The 25,162-nt window shown below is 33.4% G+C and overlaps 1 protein-coding gene across 1 annotated transcript; it reads left to right on the top strand.

Moving 5' to 3' along the window:
- The first annotated feature begins 918 nt into the window (after positions 1-918).
- Positions 919-7,164, top strand: LOC109339698 (ureidoglycolate hydrolase-like). Its single transcript, XM_019577188.1, has 12 exons — positions 919-1,209; positions 1,303-1,388; positions 2,284-2,358; positions 2,591-2,719; positions 3,483-3,569; positions 3,739-3,941; positions 4,014-4,116; positions 4,489-4,580; positions 4,688-4,750; positions 4,943-5,183; positions 6,489-6,529; positions 6,969-7,164. Exons 1-12 carry the CDS (start codon positions 1,021-1,023, stop codon positions 7,064-7,066), a joined length of 1,407 nt encoding a protein of 468 aa, XP_019432733.1. The 5' UTR covers positions 919-1,020; the 3' UTR covers positions 7,067-7,164.
- Positions 7,165-25,162: the final 17,998 nt, after the last annotated feature.

Here is a 25,162-nt window from a genome sequence, read left to right as displayed (position 1 = left end):
GTTGTTCCAACCAATGAGAAATTATAACTAAATGTAGATTTCTTATAGTCCACATATTCTCCGTAGTCATAATACAGGTAGCCAATCATTTCAATATACTCTAACTTTATGTATATGAGTATGTGATTGGTGTCTTATAATTACCTAAAAACTTTCTTTATATTTTTCCAGTGATCCATTACAAGATTGTTCTGGCCTCGATCTAATACTCAATAATAAAAATGTTATTCAACCGAACACATAAGGAGTAGACTTCATTTTCTTTAATACCAAATCCTTTTTGGGAAACTATATTTCACTAAATTTGTCCTCTTTTTGAATTATAACTTTTCCTCTTGATGGATATCTCTTAATTTTATCAACATTATCTTTTCCAAAACAATCCTAATCATCATCTAGTCTATTATGAAACATTTCAATTCTTATCTTATAGGATGTATTTCCTATACCAAACTTTACTAAGGAATTAATCATTTACTGTATAATTAAACTTTGTATCACATAATCTTTATTGATCATTGTATTTATTTATGCCAACAAAATTTATTGCTATTATGTATGTATTTAGTAATTTGCTCACATGAAAAATAATCCTATATTCCGTTGAGATTATTTTTAAGTGGTGATGTCAAAATGACAATGTTTATATCCTATAATTTTTTGTAGGCAAGAGATACAATTTTACCCTATTTGTTTGTTTTACTCTGGTTGTTGGCCTACGCAGTATTTACAAAAGAGCTAAACATACGATGCAAAGTGATTTATTCAAGTCTAAATCTCCCTCTCTTCAATTTCATCACTTAATTTTTTTTTACTTAGTTTTTTGTTTATCAATACTCCCATTACTTCATCTTAAAATAGAAATGAAAGTTTAAAGAAAATGGTTTCATTTTTCTTTGTACGGGTTTCCCCACCTACTCATTATTACTTTCAGGGTGAGTCCCAAGAACCCCTTTTTGCTATTTATGGTTATGAGTGATTGATGATCACACTTCATACACCTACACTAGTTCCTCAAAAATGTCACTGCTACACTTTCACTTTGCGTTGCTACTCTTATTCTGCAAAACCTTCCCCGCAATCTCATTCCAACAACATGAAGAAATCACAACAACCATGGAACAATTCTCTGCTTACTCAATCCATGAACCCCCTCACTCTTCTCAATCCATTTCACTCTCCCTTGATGCTCATGCTCTCCACAACCAGGTATGTGTTCTACTTCTCTGACGTTTGGTTTTTCTTTTAATTTGTTGTTTTTGTGGTTAATTTTGATGATTTGAATTTCAAACTTTTTGTTAGTTTGATGAGCTTTCAGCATTTTCTGATTCACCTCATCCATCAGTAACCAGAGTCTTGTATACTGACAAGGATGTGTTAGCTCGCAGGTATGTGATTAATTTTTGGATATTTTGTTATGTTTATTTCAATTGATAACTCTGCAATTTGGATTAAATATCAAATTCAGAAACAGCATCTCAGCTTTGCAGAAATAAGGATGTCTATATCTACCATTCCCAGACCTTATTAGGTGGGAGCTTTGTGCACTGTGCCGTTTTTTTAAATATCATTTTGGTCCTTTCAGATTTACACCATTGATGAATTTTGTCCTTGAGGTTACAAAAATGTACTTTGCAAACATTCAGTCAATTTAGTCCTTAATAAGAGATTGATAAGGTTTTCACAGGGACCAAATTGACTTATGTAGCGCCAAGTCGGAAACTAAATAGATGTTTTTATAATCTCAAGGATCAAATTGACGGATGGTGACAATATCCGGGATCAAATTGATATTTTACTCGAACAATTTCTATTTTTAACTCCTTATCTAACAAACTTAACTTTTAGTGAAAGTAAGTAACCTTATATACCTTCTTAACAAATATTGATTAAATGGGTTGAAATAAGTAGCATGTCAGGTTGTCCTTTTCTGCCCTTATATAGCAAAACATCATGGTTATGGGTGCATGTAAGAATCAATCAATTGGTAATGCTACACAAACATAAAATGCTGTATTGCTGTATATATAGCTCTCGAAGAAACTAAAAGAGGCAATTAGTGTGTAAAGCTGTAAAACTCGTTGTGGTTCTACACTAAAGTCTAAACAATAGTGTTGTGCAAAGGTGAAATTTTAATGGTGTAGAGAAAGAGGTCAATGTTGTTTTTCCAAATTTTGTATGTATTGAATCACCTGTAAATAAACCATTCAGTCTGCTACGTTTATGTGCCTTGAATGTGAGATGCCTGCCTTTATAAACTTTGCTCTTGTTTTCCATCTATAGGTATGTAAAAAATTTGATGGAAATTGCTGGCCTTTCCGTGAGAGAGGATGCTATTGGTAACATATTTGGTCGTTGGTGAGTGTCTTCTTGTTCCTCAAATGCTAGTATTATAGTTATAGCTCACAACTCACACGCTTCTAACTCAATATTTGAATCTGTAATTACCTATTCTGAGATCTAAACTCCTATGAACTTCTCCTTAGCTTGTTCTTCAAGCTCATATTATCATCATTGCCTTCCATATGTTTAGTTAGAATGTGCTTGTAAGTTACTCAGTCATGGTTTCATATTTGCTTACTCTATGCAGGGAGGGCCTTGAACCCGAGTTTGCTGCAGTTGCAACAGGTTCGCACATTGATGCTATACCTTTCTCTGGAAAATATGATGGAGTTGTTGGTGTTTTAGGTGCTATTGAAGCCATCAATGTCCTGAAAAGGTTTATAAAGTTTTCTTGTTACTGACGTAGGATTTAATTGAATGTCAGAATACTTTTTATTTATTTAATTGCTATCTTCTCATAAATTCATAGAATGTGACTGTGAGCAAGCCTGGAAGCTTCATCACCTTGGAATTCCTATTGTATTAAGTGACCTTTCAGTGTTATGTTATAGTGATATAAACTGAAATATACTGTGGCATAGCCAAGTTAAAATAAAGAACTGAAACTTATATTTCCCATTGTCCTACTTTCAAGAATTACAACCTTAGACGTGGTGAATCAAGAGAAAGCTGACTTTCTTCTTTGATATTTAACTTATATTTTCTGTTGGGGTTTGAACTCAGGTGCTTAAGTTTAATGTCCCGCAGCTCTAACAACTGAGCTGACTCTTGGGGACAAGAGAAACCTAACTTATATTTTCTGTCAAATAAGTTATTCAAATCAATCTACCGCTATTGTCAGAATGTCTCAACTGTGGATTTCATTACAGCTGTATCAATGAATTGTTGATGTTTACCAGCATATTATTAGGTCTAAACCATTTTATGAAGAACAACACTATTAAGGGATGTGCTTACACTAATCTGGCAAATAACATTTTATCAACTTATACAACAATTAGAAATTGTAAATTTCAAAAATAACTAATTCCTTGGAAGAGAAAGATTCAAATTCCAGATATATGACTTAGAGTATCCAATCATAGTTCCTCTTTGGAAAGCATTATTATTATTTGTGATATTGACCAGAATCTTCACAGGTCTGGTTTTAAACCTAGAAGATCCTTGGAAGTCATATTATTCACATCAGAAGAACCAACACGCTTTGGAATAGGATGCTTAGGAAGGTCAGAAACAGCACATTATACTTTCTCAGAATAGGACTTGTACTTGTGGTTATTTTTCTCAATAAAGCATTTGATTCATTTTGACCCTCTCAACTTATGTTATCTTACCATTTCTGATTGATCAAGTTACATCCCTATTCTACTTTTATCCTTTGTTACTTGTGTGCAGCCGCTTGTTGTCTGGGAGTGAGAATCTTGCAAATGCTCTAAAGACAGCAACTGATAGTCAAAACACATCCTTCTTAGATGCTGCAAGATCTGCTGGTTATGCGAAAGATGGTGATGATTTATCCAGTGTATTTTTAAAGAAAGGAGCATATTCTGCTTTTGTAGAACTGCACATAGAACAAGGCCCTATTCTGGAAAATGAAGGTACACATCTCTCGGCTACTGTAATCTTTGCATTTTCCATAGCTTACTGATCATTATTTGTTTCTTTCCCAGGTATATCTATAGGCATAGTAACTGCAATTGCAGCTCCTGCAAGTCTAAAGGTTGAATTTGAAGGCAATGGTGGTCATGTGGGTGCAGTCCTTATGCCTAACAGGTGGCTGCTTTCATAAAACATATAGTTTTATTTTGTGGCTCTAGGGGTTATCTTTTTCTATTGTTGCGGCAACTTTATTTGCAACACATGTTAAAAAATATTCTTTCTCATTTTGTTATTCGGCTTTTTTTCTTCTCCCTTTTCCCTTTCATCTTCAGTTTATACTGTTTTCTTTAAACTACAGTTGAGATTTTTGTCTTATTCAAGATCCTTTCACAATTTGGAGTGAAACAATTGTAGCTTAAAATATCTTACTATCTCTTGATCCAGTTACATTTGCTAGTCCACTACTTTGATCTCTTTTGAAAGTGAAATTGCTTTATTATTGAACTCTAATGCTTTGAAGTTTAATTTATAAATCATTTGGAGTAGAAACGATGCTGGATTGGCTGCTGCTGAATTAGCCCTGGCTGTTGAGAAACATGTTTTGGATTCTGGGTCTATTGACACTGTTGGCACTGTGGGTAAGTTATTATTGCACTGAGGTACTTTGTCCATCATGACAATTTTGAAACGTCCCCTGCTCAACCAAAAAACAAGAAAAGCACCTTGAGCCCTTTTCTTTTGCAAGGTATCCTGGAACTGCATCCTGGAGCAATCAACAGTATCCCTAGCAAATCACACATAGAAATTGGTATGTATTTACAACTCATGTCATGCCTACAATTTTTATTACAAGTGGTTTTGCTATGCACTAGCTTGTTTCTTCATGTTCGTTTCAGATGATTGTTCAATTTTTATCTACCTATGGATAATTCCAGTTACTACTACATTGTACTCTTGTATATATAAATATTGACATTATAATCATTTCTATTGCATGCAGATACGAGAGACATTGACGAGGAACGAAGAAACCATGTGATTGAGAAAATCCACCAATCAGCAATTAAAATAACCAAAACCCGAGGTGTCAAGCTTTCTGAGTTTAGTATCATCAGTCAGGATCCACCAGCCCTTTCCTCTGACGCAGTCATCAGGGCAGTGGAGACTGCAACAAGAGAGCTAAACTTGACGAGCAAGTTGATGATTAGTAGAGCCTATCACGATTCATTGTTTATGGCCAGGTAATTCCATAGAGAGATGACAGATGGTTTTAAATAAGAGAATTTATTTCATTAAGAATTGCCCCTAAAAATACATACTTACATCTAAAAACGTTAAAATGAGATTTTAGTAGGATCTAACTCATCTAAGCAAGTAAAGTGTTCATTTATTCACTTTAAAGGGTGACAATGCCCTATTGAGATACATTTGGCTTCTTTCTCTTTATCTAAGGGCCAAACCTCAACAAAAAGGAAAAAGAAAATGATCTGCAAGGGGTAGAAAGTAAGAATAATGGAGTCTTATCTTTTAACATGCTAACAAAATTGGGCTAATTATCTTTTTGCCCTTGCCAAATTTGGCATTTTCTACAATTTTTGGCTTGAATATTAACTATGTATATGTACGGTAGGGTCAGTGTTTGCCACCTTGTGATCTAGAGATCAACTAAAATTCACAACTTTTGTATCATTGAGTTCAAAATATAAAGACCAATAAAATCATCTATTAATTTTGGGAAACTGCACCATTATAATATGGATTTTAGGCTACAAATTTAACTAAAAAAACCAGTGTTGTTGGAACCGGACGGTCCGACCGGTCTGACCGCTGACCGGACTTGAAAACGGCTCTGGTTTGCCGTCTTAACCGAATGAGAGTTGGACTGCTTTGAACCGGAAAAAATCCGGTCCGACCATGTTAAACCCGGTTAAACCGGATTAACCCAGGAAGTAAACCGGACGGCTCACTTAATAATAAATAAAATGGGACGATGTTCTAATATTTTGTTTTACTACGGTCCAAAAAAAGATAAAGATATATTATTTCAATATAATTATACATAATTATTAATTATATAAAGTTTTACATTTATATATAACTATATATTTATAAATAAAAATGATTAATTATGTACGAAATCAGCCGGTCAGACCACGGTTTAACCGTTTAAATCTAATACGGGACCTCTGCCGGTTTAACGTCCGACTTGGGTTTCACAACTCTGTAAAAACAACCTATAGGACAATGTGAAACATGGAATAACTTAAAAGGAGAAATTTGAAAATAAAAAGTAATGCAAATGGCTTACTAAAAAAACTTATATATCCAACTTAGAAACATAATATTAGAAGACGGATCTAATAGTTTTGCTTTTTTAAAATAGCGCATCTCATATGAATCCATATCTTATATTTCATAATATTATTGGGGACCTCCTTAACTATCTGTGTTACACCTTTTCCACTTTAAACCCTATAATTTCAACAGTTTTGAACATTTTGACAGTGGCTAAATAACTGTTGCTCGTGTACATTACCTCATTGCAGGTTATCTCCAACGGGCATGATTTTTATTCCATGTTACAAAGGTATTTACTAGAGTGCCTTTTGTGCTATATGCATTAATGATTTATCTGATACCACATTTAGAATTGTTTGTGCAATCAACAACCATGAGGAAGGAGAACAAAATCCAGTTAGTGTTCTTTATGTAATTAATTTAAAAAACAGTAATTGTAAAGTGAAGCTCTGGTAAATGTAAATAGATAGATTTTTGTGTTGTATGTTGATAATTCACTAGTGACGAAGACGTCAAGGTTAAAATTCTTAAAACAACCTCTTCACTTACGGGTAAGACTATCTACGTCTACTCTTCTCATATCCATTGTATGAGAGCCTCATGCACTAGGCCGGTCGTTTTACCAGGACGATATAATTGAACACTGATAAGCAAAAAGTTCAGTTTTTCCTGGACTGCTTTATAAAGAAAAGGATTTATCAATATCGTCATTGTTCTTATTTTTGCAGGATATAGCCATAAACCTGAAGAATTTGCCAGCATTCAAGATGTTGCTAACGGTGTGAAAGTATTGGCGTCCACCCTAGCCAAATTGTCCCTTCAGTAACATTTTCTGTTATGATTTTAGTGTGGATTATCATTGTAGAAGAAGGGGATGTAAATTTTAATTTACCACGTTAGTGTTTAAATAATGTAAATTGGGTGTATATATATATATATATCCCTTTTGTCTTATTAGAAAGAGAGGTTGAACCATCTTATACTAAAAGTGGACCTACAAGAACACATTTTTAGTTACAGCTTATAGAAGGACTAACTGCAGTGAATTTTATTTGATGAGACAACACAAAAGAGAAAGGATCTAATCCAGTTGCATATGCCTTCATCCAGAAGATGAGACTACCTTATTAGGATTTGTATCCTCTCTGGCTGCACTTCTGAGGTAGGGGCTGAAGAAGATCAAAATCTACAATATTATATACGAGAGTATATCTTATGTCATATAATTAGTGTTCATGTGCCATAACTTATGATTGGCCAGAAAAATATTTAAAAATTGTTGAAAATACAGGAAGATTGCAAAGAGCCCATTCAAGAAGTCCAAGATAAACAAGATCCAACTTAACCAACTTATTTCCTCTTTTAGAAAGTTTCAGTTAGTTTTTTTGTTTTCAGTTTTATTCCTTTTCTGTTTTTAGTTAGTAGTTTAAAAGGGGTTGTTGTGTAACTTCTAATTAACATTTTCCAGCTTTGGCTTTTACTCAATTAATCATTCTTTTCAATATACAAAAGAGAACTTCTTTTCTTCTTTGCTCTTCTTCAACAGTTTTCGTTTTCTTCTTCGCCTACCATGGAGAGCTTGACTTTTTACATGGTATCAGAGCACCCTCTTTGAGGGTGTCTCTGCTCTGCTATGTGATCTCTCCCTTCTCTTCCACCTTCATCTCTGTTCATTCAATCCCTTTTCTTTTGATTCCAAGAACCCAAAGGAAATCAACACCGCATACTTTCTTTGAGATGGCGAACCAACTAGCAAATATTACTCTAGACCCTTCCAGCCCTTATTTCATGAGTTCCAATGAGAATCCAGGAGTCATCCTAGTCTCATCCCTTCTGAATGGAGTAAACTATCATCAATGGTCTCGGGCCATGACCATGGCACTTGGAACAAAGAACAAATTGGAGTTCATCGATGGAACCCTGCCTAGGCCACCAACCCATGATCAAATGTTCAGCACATGGAATCGATGTAACAACTTAGTTGTGTCTTGGTTGATTCAATCAATTGAAGCCTCAATTATACAGTGTGCTTTGGATGGAGAGCACTCATGAGATCTGGGAAGACCTTCGAGAAAGATACCATCGGGGTGATGTTTTTAGGATATCATAATTGATAGTTGAAATCCATTCAATTAAACAAGGTAGTTCTAGCATAGACACTTACTACACTCAAATAAAAGGATTATGGCAACAACTAGACAATTATAAACATATCCCATCTTGCCAATGTGAGATAAAGTGCAGATGTATTCTGATTCCCACCATAAAAGGCTATAGAGAAAATGAATATGTGATCTGCTTCTTAAGAGGATTGAATGATCAATTCTCTGCATTAAGATAACAAATCATGTTAATGGATCCCTTACCACCTATAAACAAGGCCTTTTCCATTCTTATCCAACAAGAGAGGCAGATACAATCAGAAGATCCAAGACTACTAGCTAACTTTTCAGGATTCTCAAACATGTGCACTGAACCAAGAATGAAAGGGAGAGGAAGAGCTTTCAGAGGCACTAATGGAGGTAGATATCAAGCACCAGGAAGATCATCTGGCCAAGGAAGAGGAAGAGGTCAAAAGGTTGTCTCCACCTATTGCCAAAAGATTGGACATACTATGGACGTTTGCTACAAGAAACATGAGTTTCCTCCCAACTACTTCACAAACTCAAGCAGTGCAAATAGCTTTGTTGCCTTAAATTCTGATAACCAACAAAATGAGGTAATGAAGTACAATGATCCTGGGAAAAATGACAAAGTTGAGACTAGACACTCTTTCACACCAGAACAACAATATGCTATTATGACATTAATTCAACAATCAATGAGTCAAAGAAATCACAATGCAAATCAAATTGGTCCAAGTCCTGATCAAGCAGCCAAGACTGATCATCTTGCATCAGGTAATTATTTATCTTTCTCAAGCACCTCAAGGATTAGTTCTTGGATCCTTGACACAAGAGCTACAGACTATGTCTGTAACTCCCTAGGTGAATTTCAAATTTTTAAAAGAATTCAACCTTTGCCAATTACATTGCCAAACAAAACTCAGGTGGTTGCTTATTACTCAGGGATAGTGATATTCACTGAGTTCCTATACATCACATATGTTCTATACATTCCCAATTTCAACTTCAATTTAATATCCATATCTAGACTCACACACACACTACCTTGCACACTGATTTTTACCAATAATGGCTGCATAATCCAAGAATCACACTCGTTGAGAAAGATTGATGTGGCTGAATTAAAAGCAGAACTTTATGCATTGAAACTAACCAGCAGAAATCATTCTAAACCCCATAATATCAATGTTCACTCTAGATATGATGATAAGAACTTATGCCATTCTAGATTAGGACACTTATCACATGATAAAATGCTTACTATGCAAGCTTCCTTTCCTTTTATACAATGTAATAGAACTATTGATCCATGTGAGACTTGCCATTTAGCTAAGCAACACATACTTCCCTATTTTGCTAGTACAACTATTTATGCTTGCATTTTTTATTTAATCCATATGGATAATCGGGGCCTGTTTCTATACCCTCTACTTTTGGACATAAATATTTTCTTACCATAGTTGATGATAAGTCTAGATTCACATGGATATTTTTTATGAGGCAAAAATCTAAAACTAGCCAATTGATTAAAGACTTTACTGCATATGTTGAAACACAATTCAAACAGAAAATAAAATGCATAAGGAGTGATAATGAGAAAGAGTTCCTTATCAAGGAATTCTATCTTTCAAAAGGTATTGTCCACCAAACTACTTGTGTGGAAACCCCTCAACAAAATGGAATTGTTGAGAGGAAACATCAGCATATACTTGCTGTAGCAAGGGCCTTAATTTTTCAATCTAACATTCCCAAATGTTTTTGGAATTATGTAGTCTCACATGCCACACATCTAATAAATAGACAACCAAGTACATTTCTTGGCAACAAATTCCCTTTTGAGATATTACATGATTGCTTACCTGATATCAAAGACTTAAAGGTCTTTGGAAGCCTATGTTTTTTTCAACTCTATTTTCCCAAAGGGGCAAATTAGACCTAGGTCTAAGAAGTTTATCTTCTTAGGTTACAAAAATGGAACCAAAGGCTATATATTACTTGACACAAATACAAATGAAATCTTTATTTCAAGAAATGTCTCTTTCTTTGAACATATTTTTCCTTATGACAAGACTGATCATGACACTAGAGATGAGCAAAACCTTCCCATCCTGCCTCTCAACAACTAAGACTCCTTTTCCTATCAAATAGACAATCAGACTCAACCTATGCCAACACCTATACCTAGTGAAGACAACCTTACAATTGACAACATCCCTGGCAGTACTATACCTACTAGAAAAACACCTACTTACCTAAATGACTACCATTGTGCCTTAGCCTCAAAATCCAACATACCAGCTATTGTTAAGTACCTAATCTGCAACAACATATCCTACAACTCCATATCCTCTAACCACAAACAACTTTCCTTAGTCATATCCACCAATACCACACCTGAACATTACAAAGAAGCCATCACTCATGAGTGCTGGAGGCATGCAATCCAAGAAGAACTCAACTCTCTCAAGGCAAACAACACTTGGATCATCACCCCTCTACCAACTGAAAAGAATGCAATAGGATGCAAATGAGTGTTTAAAATCAAACACAAAACATATGGATCAATAAAGAGATACAAGACAAGATAGGCAGCAAAGGGGTATAATCAAACAGAAGGAGTTGACTACATGGACACATTTAGCCGAGTGATGAAGATGACAACAATTAGAGCCTTGCTTGCACTTGCTGCCATTCACAACTGACACCTTTACCAACTTGAAATCAACACTACCTTCTTACATGGAGATCTCAATGAAGTTGTGTATATGCAAATTCCACATGGCCTCCAAATCACAACACCAAGGGCTAGTCTACAAGCTTGAGAAATCATTATATGGTCTAAAGCAAGCTAGCAGACAATGGCATGACAAGTTAACAAAAATCTTGCTACATATGAGTTATATAAAATCACACCTTGACCATTCTCTTTTCATTAAATCTGTTAATTCCAATTTTACTACTATATTAGTTTATGTTGATAATTTGGTTTTGATAGGTAATGATCTTGATAACATTGAATCAACAAAGACAACACTACACAAAAAGTTCAGCATCAAAGACCTAGGACTCTTGAAATTCTTTCTAGGAATGGAAATAGCAAGATCAAAACAAGGAGTCCATCTATACCAAAGGAAGTATATTTTGGATTTACTACAACAAACTAGATTGCTTGGATCTAAACCAACAATAACATGTATAGAATACAACACCAAAATTCATGCTACAATAGGAACTCCAATAACAGATCCATCACTATGCAAGAGATTAATGGGCAAATTGCTCTATTTAACTCACACAAGACCAAACATATGTTTTGCAGTAGGATGCCTTAGTCAATATCTTGTTGCACCAACAGATGTACAAAGTCAAGGAGCAAACAAAATAGTCAGATATCTTAAGCAATCACCAAGCAGAGGAATCTTCTTCCCTAGTGCCAACTCTATCAACATAAAAGGATATTCCGACTCTGATTGGGCAACTTGCCCAGATATAAGGCGTTTTGTCACAGGTTGGTGTTTCTTCCTAGGATCATCATTGATTTCTTGGAAGAGTAAGAAGCAAAACACGGTGTCTTGTTCATCGGCAGAAGCCGAATATAGAGCTCTTTCCATGGCTTCATGTGAAGCTCGATGGCTCACCTATCTCATGAAAGACTCAGACATTAATCATCCATCTCCCATCAACATTTACTGCGACAACAAGTCAGCTTTGCATATAACGACCAATCCGATGTTTCACGAGAGAACAAAACACATAGAAATAGATTGTCATGTTGTTCGTGAGCGTGTCAGCAACAAAACAATTCATCTTCTTCCTATATCCAGTTCTCAACAAATTGCCGATATATTTACAAAATCCTTCAATCCTTCACCTTTTGAGAAATTGATTTACAAGATTAACATGATTGACATACACATGCCAGATTGTGGGGGCTGTTGAAAATACATGATGATTGCAAAGAGTCCATTCAAAAAGCCCAAGACAAACAAGATCCAACTTAACCAACTTATTTCCTCTTTTAGAAAGTTTCAGTTAGTTTTTCTATTTTTAGTTTTATTCCCTTTTTGTTTTTAGTTAGTAGTTTAAAAGGGGTTGTTGTGTAACTTCTAATTAACATTTTTCAGCTTTGGCTTTTACTCAATTAATCATTTTTTTCAATATACAAAAGAGAACTTCTTCTCTTCTCTACTCTTCTTGAATAGTTATTGTTTTCTTCTTCGCCTACCATGGAGAGTTTGACTTTTTACAAATATTAAATTTTAACTTCAATATATTTTCTTCAACAAATCACAAATTCATGGTATATGAAATGACATTCATTGTAAGATAGTAGATGTGCATCCATTATATACCTCATAAGTCTCTGTATGCAGATATTTTTTTTTCAGTGGTCAGAATTGTGTTTCAAAATATGAGATTTACAATAGTTGGTTCAATACAATGATAAAAAAGGTAATTATAAGATCAGAAAAAATGCATACATTTTTAGTTTGGCAGTTGGAATAGCCCCTTATGGATAGTTGATTTGGAGAATGAAATTGGTTGCAGTTGCAATAGCACATTATGCATATATATTTGCTCGTGCTATATCACATGAAACAATTATTAGAAGAGCTTGACAAATTATATATTGTTATTAAAGATTCAAGAGAATAACAGTGGTTCTATTTTGGATAAAAATGTAGTCTAGCAGGGTTTGTAACGGAACTCTAGATTCCATTACTATAGCTACAATTTCATCTATTTTTACCGTCGAATAGTTGTGAAATATAGAGAAATAAGGCTCCAATAGTGTTTGAAGGTGTGGTTATAACAATTATGGTCATTGTGATGTAAGTTACAATAATTGTAATGTGAATCATTTTATAATTAAAAAAATAATTTTAAATTTATTATTGTTTGATATTATTTAATACAATTGTGTTGTGACTTGATACAACTACATTATTATAATTAAGAGCTTCTACAAAAACAAATATGATAATCATTTTAATAATCGAGTCATTTTCAAGGGTAATGATTAAGACACTTGTAAACAACATGCACAATGATTTTAGATAAAAAAAAAACATAATTAAGCTCTTACAATTAAGTAAAAAACTAAAAACCCTAATTTCGAAATGGGAGCAAAGAAAAGATGCCAACAATGTCATAAACTAGTTTTTCAAGAATAAATATTAATTCAGTCAGTTATCGGATGAGTACAACCTCAAACCTCTAAAAAAAAATTAATTCATTTATTATCATAAGTTAAGGGAATACTTATACCAAAAATAAAAAATCACTTAATTTTGTCTTACATTTATAAAAAAGGCCAACTCTATCAACATAAAAGGATATTCCGACTCTGATTGGGCAACTTGCCCAGATATAAGGCGTTTTGTCACAGGTTGGTGTTTCTTCCTAGGATCATCATTGATTTCTTGGAAGAGTAAGAAGCAAAACACGGTGTCTTGTTCATCGGCAGAAGCCGAATATAGAGCTCTTTCCATGGCTTCATGTGAAGCTCGATGGCTCACCTATCTCATGAAAGACTCAGACATTAATCATCCATCTCCCATCAACATTTACTGCGACAACAAGTCAGCTTTGCATATAACGACCAATCCGATGTTTCACGAGAGAACAAAACACATAGAAATAGATTGTCATGTTGTTCGTGAGCGTGTCAGCAACAAAACAATTCATCTTCTTCCTATATCCAGTTCTCAACAAATTGCCGATATATTTACAAAATCCTTCAATCCTTCACCTTTTGAGAAATTGATTTACAAGATTAACATGATTGACATACACATGCCAGATTGTGGGGGCTGTTGAAAATACATGATGATTGCAAAGAGTCCATTCAAAAAGCCCAAGACAAACAAGATCCAACTTAACCAACTTATTTCCTCTTTTAGAAAGTTTCAGTTAGTTTTTCTATTTTTAGTTTTATTCCCTTTTTGTTTTTAGTTAGTAGTTTAAAAGGGGTTGTTGTGTAACTTCTAATTAACATTTTTCAGCTTTGGCTTTTACTCAATTAATCATTTTTTTCAATATACAAAAGAGAACTTCTTCTCTTCTCTACTCTTCTTGAATAGTTATTGTTTTCTTCTTCGCCTACCATGGAGAGTTTGACTTTTTACAAATATTAAATTTTAACTTCAATATATTTTCTTCAACAAATCACAAATTCATGGTATATGAAATGACATTCATTGTAAGATAGTAGATGTGCATCCATTATATACCTCATAAGTCTCTGTATGCAGATATTTTTTTTTCAGTGGTCAGAATTGTGTTTCAAAATATGAGATTTACAATAGTTGGTTCAATACAATGATAAAAAAGGTAATTATAAGATCAGAAAAAATGCATACATTTTTAGTTTGGCAGTTGGAATAGCCCCTTATGGATAGTTGATTTGGAGAATGAAATTGGTTGCAGTTGCAATAGCACATTATGCATATATATTTGCTCGTGCTATATCACATGAAACAATTATTAGAAGAGCTTGACAAATTATATATTGTTATTAAAGATTCAAGAGAATAACAGTGGTTCTATTTTGGATAAAAATGTAGTCTAGCAGGGTTTGTAACGGAACTCTAGATTCCATTACTATAGCTACAATTTCATCTATTTTTACCGTCGAATAGTTGTGAAATATAGAGAAATAAGGCTCCAATAGTGTTTGAAGGTGTGGTTATAACAATTATGGTCATTGTGATGTAAGTTACAATAATTGTAATGTGAATCATTTTATAATTAAAAAAATAATTTTAAATTTATTATTGTTTGATATTATTTAATACAATTGTGTTGTGACTTGATACAACTACATTATTATAATTAAGAGCTTCTACAAAAACAAATATGATAATCATTTTAATAATCGAGTCATTTTCAAGGGTAATGATTAAGACACTTGTAAACAACATGCACAATGATTTTAGATAAAAAAAAAACATAATTAAGCTCTTACAATTAAGTAAAAAACTAAAAACCCTAATTTCGAAATGGGAGCAAAGAAAAGATGCCAACAATGTCATAAACTAGTTTTTCAAGAATAAATATTAATTCAGTCAGTTATCGGATGAGTACAACCTCAAACCTCTAAAAAAAAATTAATTCATTTATTATCATAAGTTAAGGGAATACTTATACCAAAAATAAAAAATCACTTAATTTTGTCTTACATTTATAAAAAAGTTATTGGCTGTGACTTTGCCTAACATATTTATAGAAAATCTTATGTTAAATGTGAAATTAATTGAAGGAAGCACATAGGTTATCCTAATTTTAGTATCGCTTTATGTATCATCAACTCTAATTGGTTGAAAAATCTATTTAAATTAAAATTGTAATTATTAAATATTTTTCTAATTAATCATATATCATAATTTACTGTTATTATATTATCAATCATTCATTTAGATACCAACGACCATTGGTTCAAGTGATACATGTTTGATTCTCCTTAAGCAATGTCTCGAGTTCGTATGGATGGAAAAAATGCTCGCTGAAAGAGTTAGCTCCACGTACCTATGGATATTCCTGGCTCAGATAATATTGCCTCCAGTGCGAGGATACCTATGGAAAAACAAAAAAGAATCATTCATTTAGATTATTTTTTTAAAGAGAAGTGATAATAAAATATAAATATTTGATAATATATTGAGATGGTATAAAATTGATGTGAGTGCATAAATCTTTTTTTTTTATTCTTTCTTTTAAATTTATATACCGAATTTGCCATTAATATTTGTTCTTTCTCACTCTCAGGTCCTGACGGAAAACCCAACTTTCTTCTCACCCGAGTTTCCCTCTTCGGGAACAGACCTTTTTAGCGCCGTCCCACTCGACCGCCGATCCCGCCGTGTAACTGCCGCCGCGAAGCACCTTCCGCAACCAGCATTCTGCCGCAAGCACTCTCTGTGAGCTTTCTCTTTATCTATTCTATATCAATTTATTGCCCCCATGATAGTGCATTATTTTCCCTTTTGTCTATTATTAATGAATATGAGATGTTCATATTTGTTTCTTTATATTCTATTATTTGAATTAGCTCTCAAACATGCCGCTTTTATCGTTAGTTTTGTATATGTATCGAATGCACACAGGATGTTTGAGGAAATGTTTGAACAAGTTGAGTGTTGTTTGAATGAGTCTGTAAAATAAAAATTGTTACTTGTTATAAGATAACTCTTAGTGTATGTCTATCTTGTAACTTAGTGGAATTTTTGTTTCTAATGAAAATTGATTCTGCTGTGTGTTTGAAATTTATTTGTATATCAGTATATGTATGTATCTGGCTACTAGGATGGTAATTGGTAAAGCATATATACTGCCATAAGAAGCCTCAACTGGATTTAAAAGACGCAGGTTATAAGAGAAAAATATTTTTACGCAGGAAAGTAAGTAAAGATGACCTCTCTTCTGACCCTAACCGAAAGGCTAATTGAACTTACTTGATACTTGGAGACATTAAGTACGTGGTTTGGACTCGGGATTTGATTCTTTGAATAAAGACCGATTTGCTATGAATTGTGGTTGAAAACTTGAAAGAATGGATTAGGATAAGAGAAAGAGAAGAACCTATGCTATGAGCCTATGACTATGAAATGTGTATTATATATCCGTAAAATTGGAACTCAAAGCACTCAAGCATAGTTGAGAGCACTTGTTACCAAGCATACTGGCACCGCCCAATGTTAAGGGTTCATTGGTGACTAGAGCTATCATGCACATGGCATTATGAAATTGAATATTTTTTATATTGACGTGTGTAGGATGTTTGTGAAAATGTGACACTATTAACTTGTTAATTATCTGAAATATTGACCTATTATTCTTGCTGGAGTTGAAGATTTTCTTGGTAATGACCTGAATTAATTGATGTATCCTTTACCTTTTTCCCAGAAATTCAAATATGCCTTAATGGTTTTCATTTGTTATTACTAAGTTGTATTTTTACATCTGAATCTAATGTAGGGACTTTAGGTTGGAGAAGAAAGATGAAGCAAGTGATAGGAATGGTGGTTTCCAATAAGATGCAGAAGTCAGTGGTGGTGGCAGTGGATAGGCTATTCCATCACAAATTGTACAACAGATATGTCAAGCGAACTTCTAAATTCATGGCCCATGATGAGAACAATCTCTGTAACATCGGTGACCGAGTTAGTAGCTTGAAATTACCTGTCTCTTTGGCTGACTTATTTATTGGATTCTATTCTTTTGATTATCATTATTTGCACATGTAACTCTTGGTTTTGCAAGAAATCTTAAATTCTTAACAAGCAATCACTTTTGCTGTTGTTATTTAAGGTTCGACTGGATCCTTCTAGGCCTTTGAGCAAGCATAAAAATTGGGTTGTTGCTGAGATCCTCAAGAAAGCACGTATATATGTTCCACTCTCAGCGCCAGTCTCTGAGAATGTGAGCTCTACCTCTGATGCACCTGCTTCCTGAACTGGCTCAGGTATTAGAAGTATCTTGACTGTTAGGTCTGCAGAAGTTTTAGTTGTTGCCTTGTTGGTATGGAAATGAAGCTTGAAGTGAACTCTGGTTGGATGAGTTGTGCAACCTTATTCAAATTACTCTAAAACATAGTTATGTCAAAAAATATATCTTATGAGATATGTTGTCCATTGTAATCTAATTCATTTTGTTGACAGTATGTGGTGCGAAATGGTATCAAATATCATCAAAGTGCAAGAATGAAATTATGAACTGGCAACAAGAATTATATCTATGTGGAATTAACTGAGAAAATGCAATGGAACAGTGTTCTATTACCCTTTCACATTCTCATGTCAAATGAACTATCCCCAAAAGATACCCTCTTTAACTCACTCAACCCTATTTGTAACAGAAACATGCTCACCCATTGCCTGACCATTGACCAACTCTTTTGTTACATTCTCTCTCTGTCACTTCACCTCTACACCGTTCCCCTCCATATTCTTCCTATAATCAGCTTTCCACATCTTAGGCCCATTGGCCATTGCACACTTGCTGACTTAATTGATCAGTTGGCCTTACATTCCCAGTATGGGTCCTAACAATATACCATATAATATTGTGAATTTCTAGTACTGGAGATAAAATACAAGTTTGATTACTTTTAAAGCATGAATTTGTCCATGCTTTTTGTGTTGGTAAGATATTTGGTAATATAATGGAAACATGAATCTTTGCTGCTGTTATCCTTTTCGAAGAAACTTGAGTCCTCCAATAATTTGCATTCTGACATTTACAAATTTTCATTGCAGGATAAGTTTTAATGTAGCATGTTCTGTTCTAAGGTTGGTTACAAATTAGTCTGCTGCAATTTCACATGAAGTCTTATCAGATGTGAAGGATACTATGTTTGGGTGATCTATATTGCCATCTGTGCAAATGGATTGTTGTGAACCATGATCAAAATGGGGATTTGTTCTCAAGATTATGTTTACATATTTTATCAGCAGAATTCCTTAGTAATAATATATTGACATTCATTCATTGGTAGCACATTTACCTCCAGTCTCTTAAAAAAAAGCCTCAACTGTCAATGTTGGCTAGGAAATTAATGGTGAAGGAATATGCTATGAACACTTTTTTAACAGACATTTTGTCTTCTACTCTACCACCCAGAAAAGGGAGAGGTTGATAACATATTATGGAAGACTCAAGGCAGGGAAGAGATATTGGATAGAATTATTAATGACACATAGGGGAGAGATCCCAAAGCAATGAAGGCTCAAACCTTAAAATGTAAAATGAGCTGGGTAATTGAATTCTGAATAGTGATTAACACTAACCTTACTAAAATATTGATAGCCTAGTATAAAGGATATGGATCCTCTCCAACATAATATCTCTCCAGCATGTTTCCAACAATTTTTCAGATTGGTACTTATCGGAATATATTTTTTACATTCAGATAGGTACTTCCGGGAATATATTTTTACTATCTCAATAGTTGCAAATGTAGTGTATATTGAATGATGATTGGAAAAAATTTATGCACTAATCAAATAAAACTCTATTATATTAAATGGGTTGGAAGATCAATTTAGAGCACTGTGAAAGAGAATTCATAGCTAAATAACAATATTTTTCTTCTAATTTCACTATTAGAGAATAATTATGCTTATGTTTATTTGACAACAGTGAACAAAATAGTCAAGTTCTTATTGTTGAGATAACGTTAAAAAATAAAAATAAAAATTGTTAGAACAAAGAGAAGAAATCAATATTAATGTGAAATATAAATGTGAGGTCCATTTAAGAACGGAAATAAAATTGTATTATTATTGTGATTTTGGCTTGAGTTATTTAAATTGTTAAAATGTGTAAACAAATATAAAATAATTAATAAATCTCATGTAAAAATGAAAAATTGGTTGCACCATGTGGATGCTGTTATAAAAGCGAGCCTAATAAAACTAAGAATTTAATTCTCACGTTTTTTCGTATTATTTTTCTTGAAACCAGTAGAAGCTTTCATATTATTATCAGTAGTAACTGTGTACACGTTCATGTCATCAAAATATTTGACTTCACAATAAAACCTCTTAAGCCAAAAGTTTTAAAAAAATATTGGATTAATTGTATCTTCAAATATCTGTTGTTTTGTCTAGAAACTTCTTAGAAGAAGGCTTCCAACAAAGGATGAGTTGTTTAAGAGGAATATTATAGTGAGGGCAAATGATTTGATATGCACTTTTTGCAAAAATCATGTCGAATCATTTTATCACTTATTCATATCTTGCGAGTTTGTTTCAAGTGTGTGGAAATGTTTTTATTCTTGGTTACAAACTCCAATTACTTTTCCTTCAACAGTTCTTTGAGTTCTTCAATCTTCATGGTTCTCTTGAAAGAGATACAGGCGCACAAGTTTGGAGAATGTTGTGGTTTGCGGTTGTTTGGTCAGTTTGGGTTATGAGAAATAAAGCGATTTTCTTAGAGAAAGAACCTAGTTATATTCACCTTTTTCATTTAATCCAAACTAGATCTTGGATTTGGTTCACTTCTTTTGTAAATAAAAATTCTTTAACTTTTGCAAATTGGTGTATAGATCCAAAACTTTGTATTTCTTTAACTATTAAAAAGATCACTGGTTGATCTTTCTTTGTATTGGGTGGCACCCCTTGTGCTCAGTTTAATACATTATTTCTTTATAAATAAAATAAAATACTTTTATCCATAGGTAAGAGTAATTTCTGGAAACATGTCACTACTTCTGAAGACATGTTGTCTAAATTGTGGAGCCTGTCTAAATTGTGGAGCCTGGGAGATGTGAAAAGAAAAAATGAAGGTGCAAAAACGACCTCCAATTCCTTAAGATCTTTCATTTTCTCTTTAGGCATTGCTTTAGTTTGTTTCACCATCAAGGATGTTGTAAATTCTCCAATGAACTATTCTATGTGTATTCTTACAGTCCCATACTTCTAAGATGAAAAGTTTGACAATAGAATCCTAGCCTTCACCAATATGAAAGTGTTTGATGCAAAGAGTTTAATGATTGGTTATATAATTACATTTCATTGACCTATAACTTCATAGTTGGGTTCCCCTTTCATTTGATGTGACTTATTTATGGCATTGTGCCATGATTAGTTTGCCTAGGTGCATTAGGACCACAAGAATAATTTCTACATATTTTGATCATGGTTCGCTGTTGACATTATCTAAAGCAATTTAATATCCCCATACAGTATGGCAAGCTATACATAGTAGAACAACTCTGCCCATAACTAACTTGTACTTTTTGGGGCCAAACTAACTTTTTTTCATTAGTAATTTTTAACTTTTGAGAATTTTCTATTTAAGTTCTGCTATCCACTTACCACTACCTCAGCTTGAGCTTAAAGAGGAAGAGAAGTATATATTTCCATTTATGCATGGATTGACACTATTTGGGTGTATCATTCATCAATTGATGTTCCTTCAAATACCCATCTCAAGATCATGATTTACACTATTTCGTGTTCTATTACTTTTACTCAATGCTCAAGTCACTTATATAAATTTATTTTCTAATGTTGATCATTTAAATATGATATAACGGTCACTATTCATCATTTTCATTAAATATATTCAGAACATATTTTGTTATACTTCAAATTAAATAACAACTCCTATTCTAATAACAATGGGGTAAGGATTGTTTTATCCTCTCTCTTTTCCTTAATAGCTTTTTGAGTGATCTATGCGAAAAGAATCAATAAGATTGAAGTTTAATATTATTTAAATATCTTATCTAGATAGATATAGATTTTCTTGTGACCCACCAAAACGTTTTGATGCCATAAATGGAAATAAGCAAGAATCCAATCCAAAAGCTTTGAATTATATGTTATGTCCATATCTAACATGGGCTTTAGTGGAATGACATGTGTCCACGTGGATATTTCTTAACCTTGCATAAGCACCTTCATAATAACTTATGACAACTACAACTGGACTGGGTAACTTAGCCACAAAGACACAAGAAAGAATCATACATCCCTTTTTGCTCGATTTCCATTTTTGGGCTTCATAATTAAGAGGTATGTTTCTTATTTTTAATAGAGTGTAATATTTATACACTTTCAGTATAAAGATTTATATATAATTACTACATCATCTATCATTAATTTGTATTTTTTTCCAGAATCAATAATGATTGAAAATAAATGATATATGAACTGACAATATATAAACTCTTACACGATAAGTACACACATTTTTTTATTATCTTTTTAATATTGCTTCCTTGAACATCTTAGGACTTGTATGTTATACTCTTGTATATGTCTTTCATAGTCAAGATATGATCATATTTAAATAACACTATCTATATCATTTTGGTTCACATAATTAAACAATAGTGTGTTTTTTCCTCCCGTGTTCCTATTATTACTTGTATTGTTGACTCACTTAATGAACTTGTGTATGCTATTGTTGCTTGAAATTCTGCAATGGTGGTGTATCTTCTGTATTCTCTATTTTTATCACTTGTTTTGTTATGTGATTTATAGACTGTGCATTACATTCATTTTTGCCAATTAGAAACCTTAGTATAATGTTTGGTGCTATTATATTGATTCATTTTCAGATATATGTAACAAGAATTAGCTCTGAATCAGGTTGAGAATAAAAATAAAAAATTAAACTCGACACGTGTTGTAGAGTAGAGGTGTTGTTGATTACGTAGCTTGCAACAATTCTAAATGACACGAAAAAATACTTATTGGCTGAGTTATGACGAAGTCGCTCTCTAATGTTTGACACTTCACACCTCAATAAACAGATATGTTTGTGCTTCCTAGGGAGTACGTGTTCCTTGGCAAGTTTCTCATTTAAGTCAAATAGTTGAGAAAGAGAGTGTTACACTTATACAGAAGTTAGAATAGTAGTTTATTGAAGCAATCCAATTTTATTTCAAATACTGCAAAGAAGATTAATTTTGGTTGTGATAACATTTCAGGACCTTGAAGAATTTATCCTTATGAAGACGAGTTCAGATAGCAAGATTATAAAATCGAAGACCGATGTTCAACTCGTTCTGAATTATTCTAACCAATACGTTAAGAAAAATAAATCAGGTTCAGGTGCAAATGCAGCTTCTAGAGTAGATATGACATTTTCTTCCACCACTGAACCCCTATCTGAGATAGTTTGGTCTCAAAGTAAAGGTTTTAGTCTTAATTGTGTTGATTCAAGCTTCACTGAAGAAAAAACCTCTCTATACCGAGATGTTGCGCCAAGCAGTATGGTTCTTAGTCTTCTACAAAGTGTTACTGGTGACATGTCTACCACTGATCAACCTATAAATGATGTTTCCATCATTTGCGCGAAGAGTGACATCTCTCGCTCGGATTCTCCCACCAGGCATCTGACAAGTGATCCACTTGCTGTCATTCGAGATTGTAAAGCACATGAAGTACATAATACAGGTTAGGATAACATCTTTTCTTGTGGATCCTATACAAGTAATTAAATGTAGGTTTGATGTATATCTTGGTGTGCAAGTAAACATAATTGAAGAAGAAAGAAGAATAATTCAGTTATCCTAGTTAGTTACATAGTAAATTTGGTCTTATCAGTTTGCTTAGTTTCTTTCTTGTCATTAATTTTCCTCAATTCTACACAACTTTGGTATGGCAGGTTCTGGTGATAATATGGAGAAAATTAACACTGTAAGGGAAGAACCTAATTTGCCTAATGATCAGGCCAAAGTTGAAACTGCTATAACATTTGAGATAAAGGGAAACAAATCTTCTACTATTTCAGGTATGTGCTGTTATCATCACTTCTATTCTATGTTACTGTGGTGATAAGAGTCAAAGCATTTTAGGAAACTTTTGTTACACATGTTTTGGAATGTATCCTTAATTTATTCATATGAATATGTCTAACCAATGTATATCAATTTTTATGGATAATCTTTGAGGCTGTTTTCCTGAAAACTGTTTTTTTTTCAGGTCATGTTCATAGGCCAGTTGATAATTCCTCACATCAAGAAGATGAACCTCAATCTAACATGGTTATTACAAAAGATGGTTTATACACTGAGGTTGGGCATATAAATGAACATGAAGAAGGTTTTGATGCTCTAAAATCTTCCAGCAAAAGTTCTTTAGAGAAGCTGGAATCAAAAGCAGATAATAATTTACAAACTTTCAACTATGAAGCTACTTGTGCAGCAAAAAGTGGAGTTATTATTTCAAAATCTAATAAGAATGAAAACAAATCTCATGGAAACGTAGTAGAATCCATGAAAAGAAACATAGTAAAGGATAAGTCCTTATCAGATAAAGTTGCGGATGTAAGTTTGTCAAAGGAGGAGAATGACAGCCGCTTAAGCGTTGAAAGCAGCTGTAGTGCTGCCATGTTTTCAATAGGTATGGAGAGATGCAACTTTCAACACCAGTTGATAGTTGGGAGTAAAAGAGTCAGAAACCAATTTCAAGAAACTCCACATGCCAAATCCTATGTTCATCAGGATAGCTCATTCATAAACTTGATTTCGAACATGAGGAAAGGATTCTCACAATCAACTCAAGATGAAGGTAAGTCTTTGGCTCATATCATTGCAAATCCTGATCACAATCTTTTATGGCCTGATCCAAAACTTATCACACGCAACAAGAATGAAGATCCTGCGCCACAAAATACAGTCTCCAAACCCAATTTGCAGTCCACATATTGTCCATGCTTGAAGAATGTTAGAAAAAGAAATTCTCATCAAGTAGGAGAGGCTTCTCAAGATTTTGAGCCAAGTAATAAGGTACATGTAATAGATGTTACTCCAATAAGTTCCTGTGCAGAGAACAATAGCCTTTGCAAACAGTTTTTTCGATCAAATAAGTTCGAAGAATCTACGCAGAGATATGGCTCTGGTCAATCCTTGCGGTCTAAGGTTAGACCTATAAATTTTCTCAAAAGTCATGAAAACAAGAAAAATTACTCAGTGGAGACTAAAAGTTGTTACCACATGGAGTATGGATCATCTTCATCGAGAAAAAATAAAAATAAAAATAAAAATGATAATGTTGAGTCCTATGGATTAACTGAGAAAAAAGAAACAACTATCATTCACAAAAGTGATAATTTGGAAGGTCTATGGATAAGTAGATTTTTTCCAAAATCAACTACCCCCTTGATGACTTGTGATCATCTCAATGAGATAGGTGGATCTCAACTCCAATCCACTGATTTCTCAACACTTCCTCGTTCCGACAAACGCTTTACTTATCTAAACAACTGCAAGATTGAAGAGACTGGAGAACAACCTGGTAATAACCTGTTACTCATTGAGGCTATAAAATTGCAGAAATGTT

This window comes from Lupinus angustifolius, unplaced genomic scaffold, assembly GCF_001865875.1.
Source record: "Lupinus angustifolius cultivar Tanjil unplaced genomic scaffold, LupAngTanjil_v1.0 Scaffold_90_4, whole genome shotgun sequence".
In the NCBI taxonomy this organism is placed as follows: domain Eukaryota; kingdom Viridiplantae; phylum Streptophyta; class Magnoliopsida; order Fabales; family Fabaceae; genus Lupinus; species Lupinus angustifolius.
The sequence above is the reverse complement of the archived record's forward strand: the minus strand, read 5'-3'. Positions and strand labels throughout refer to the sequence as shown.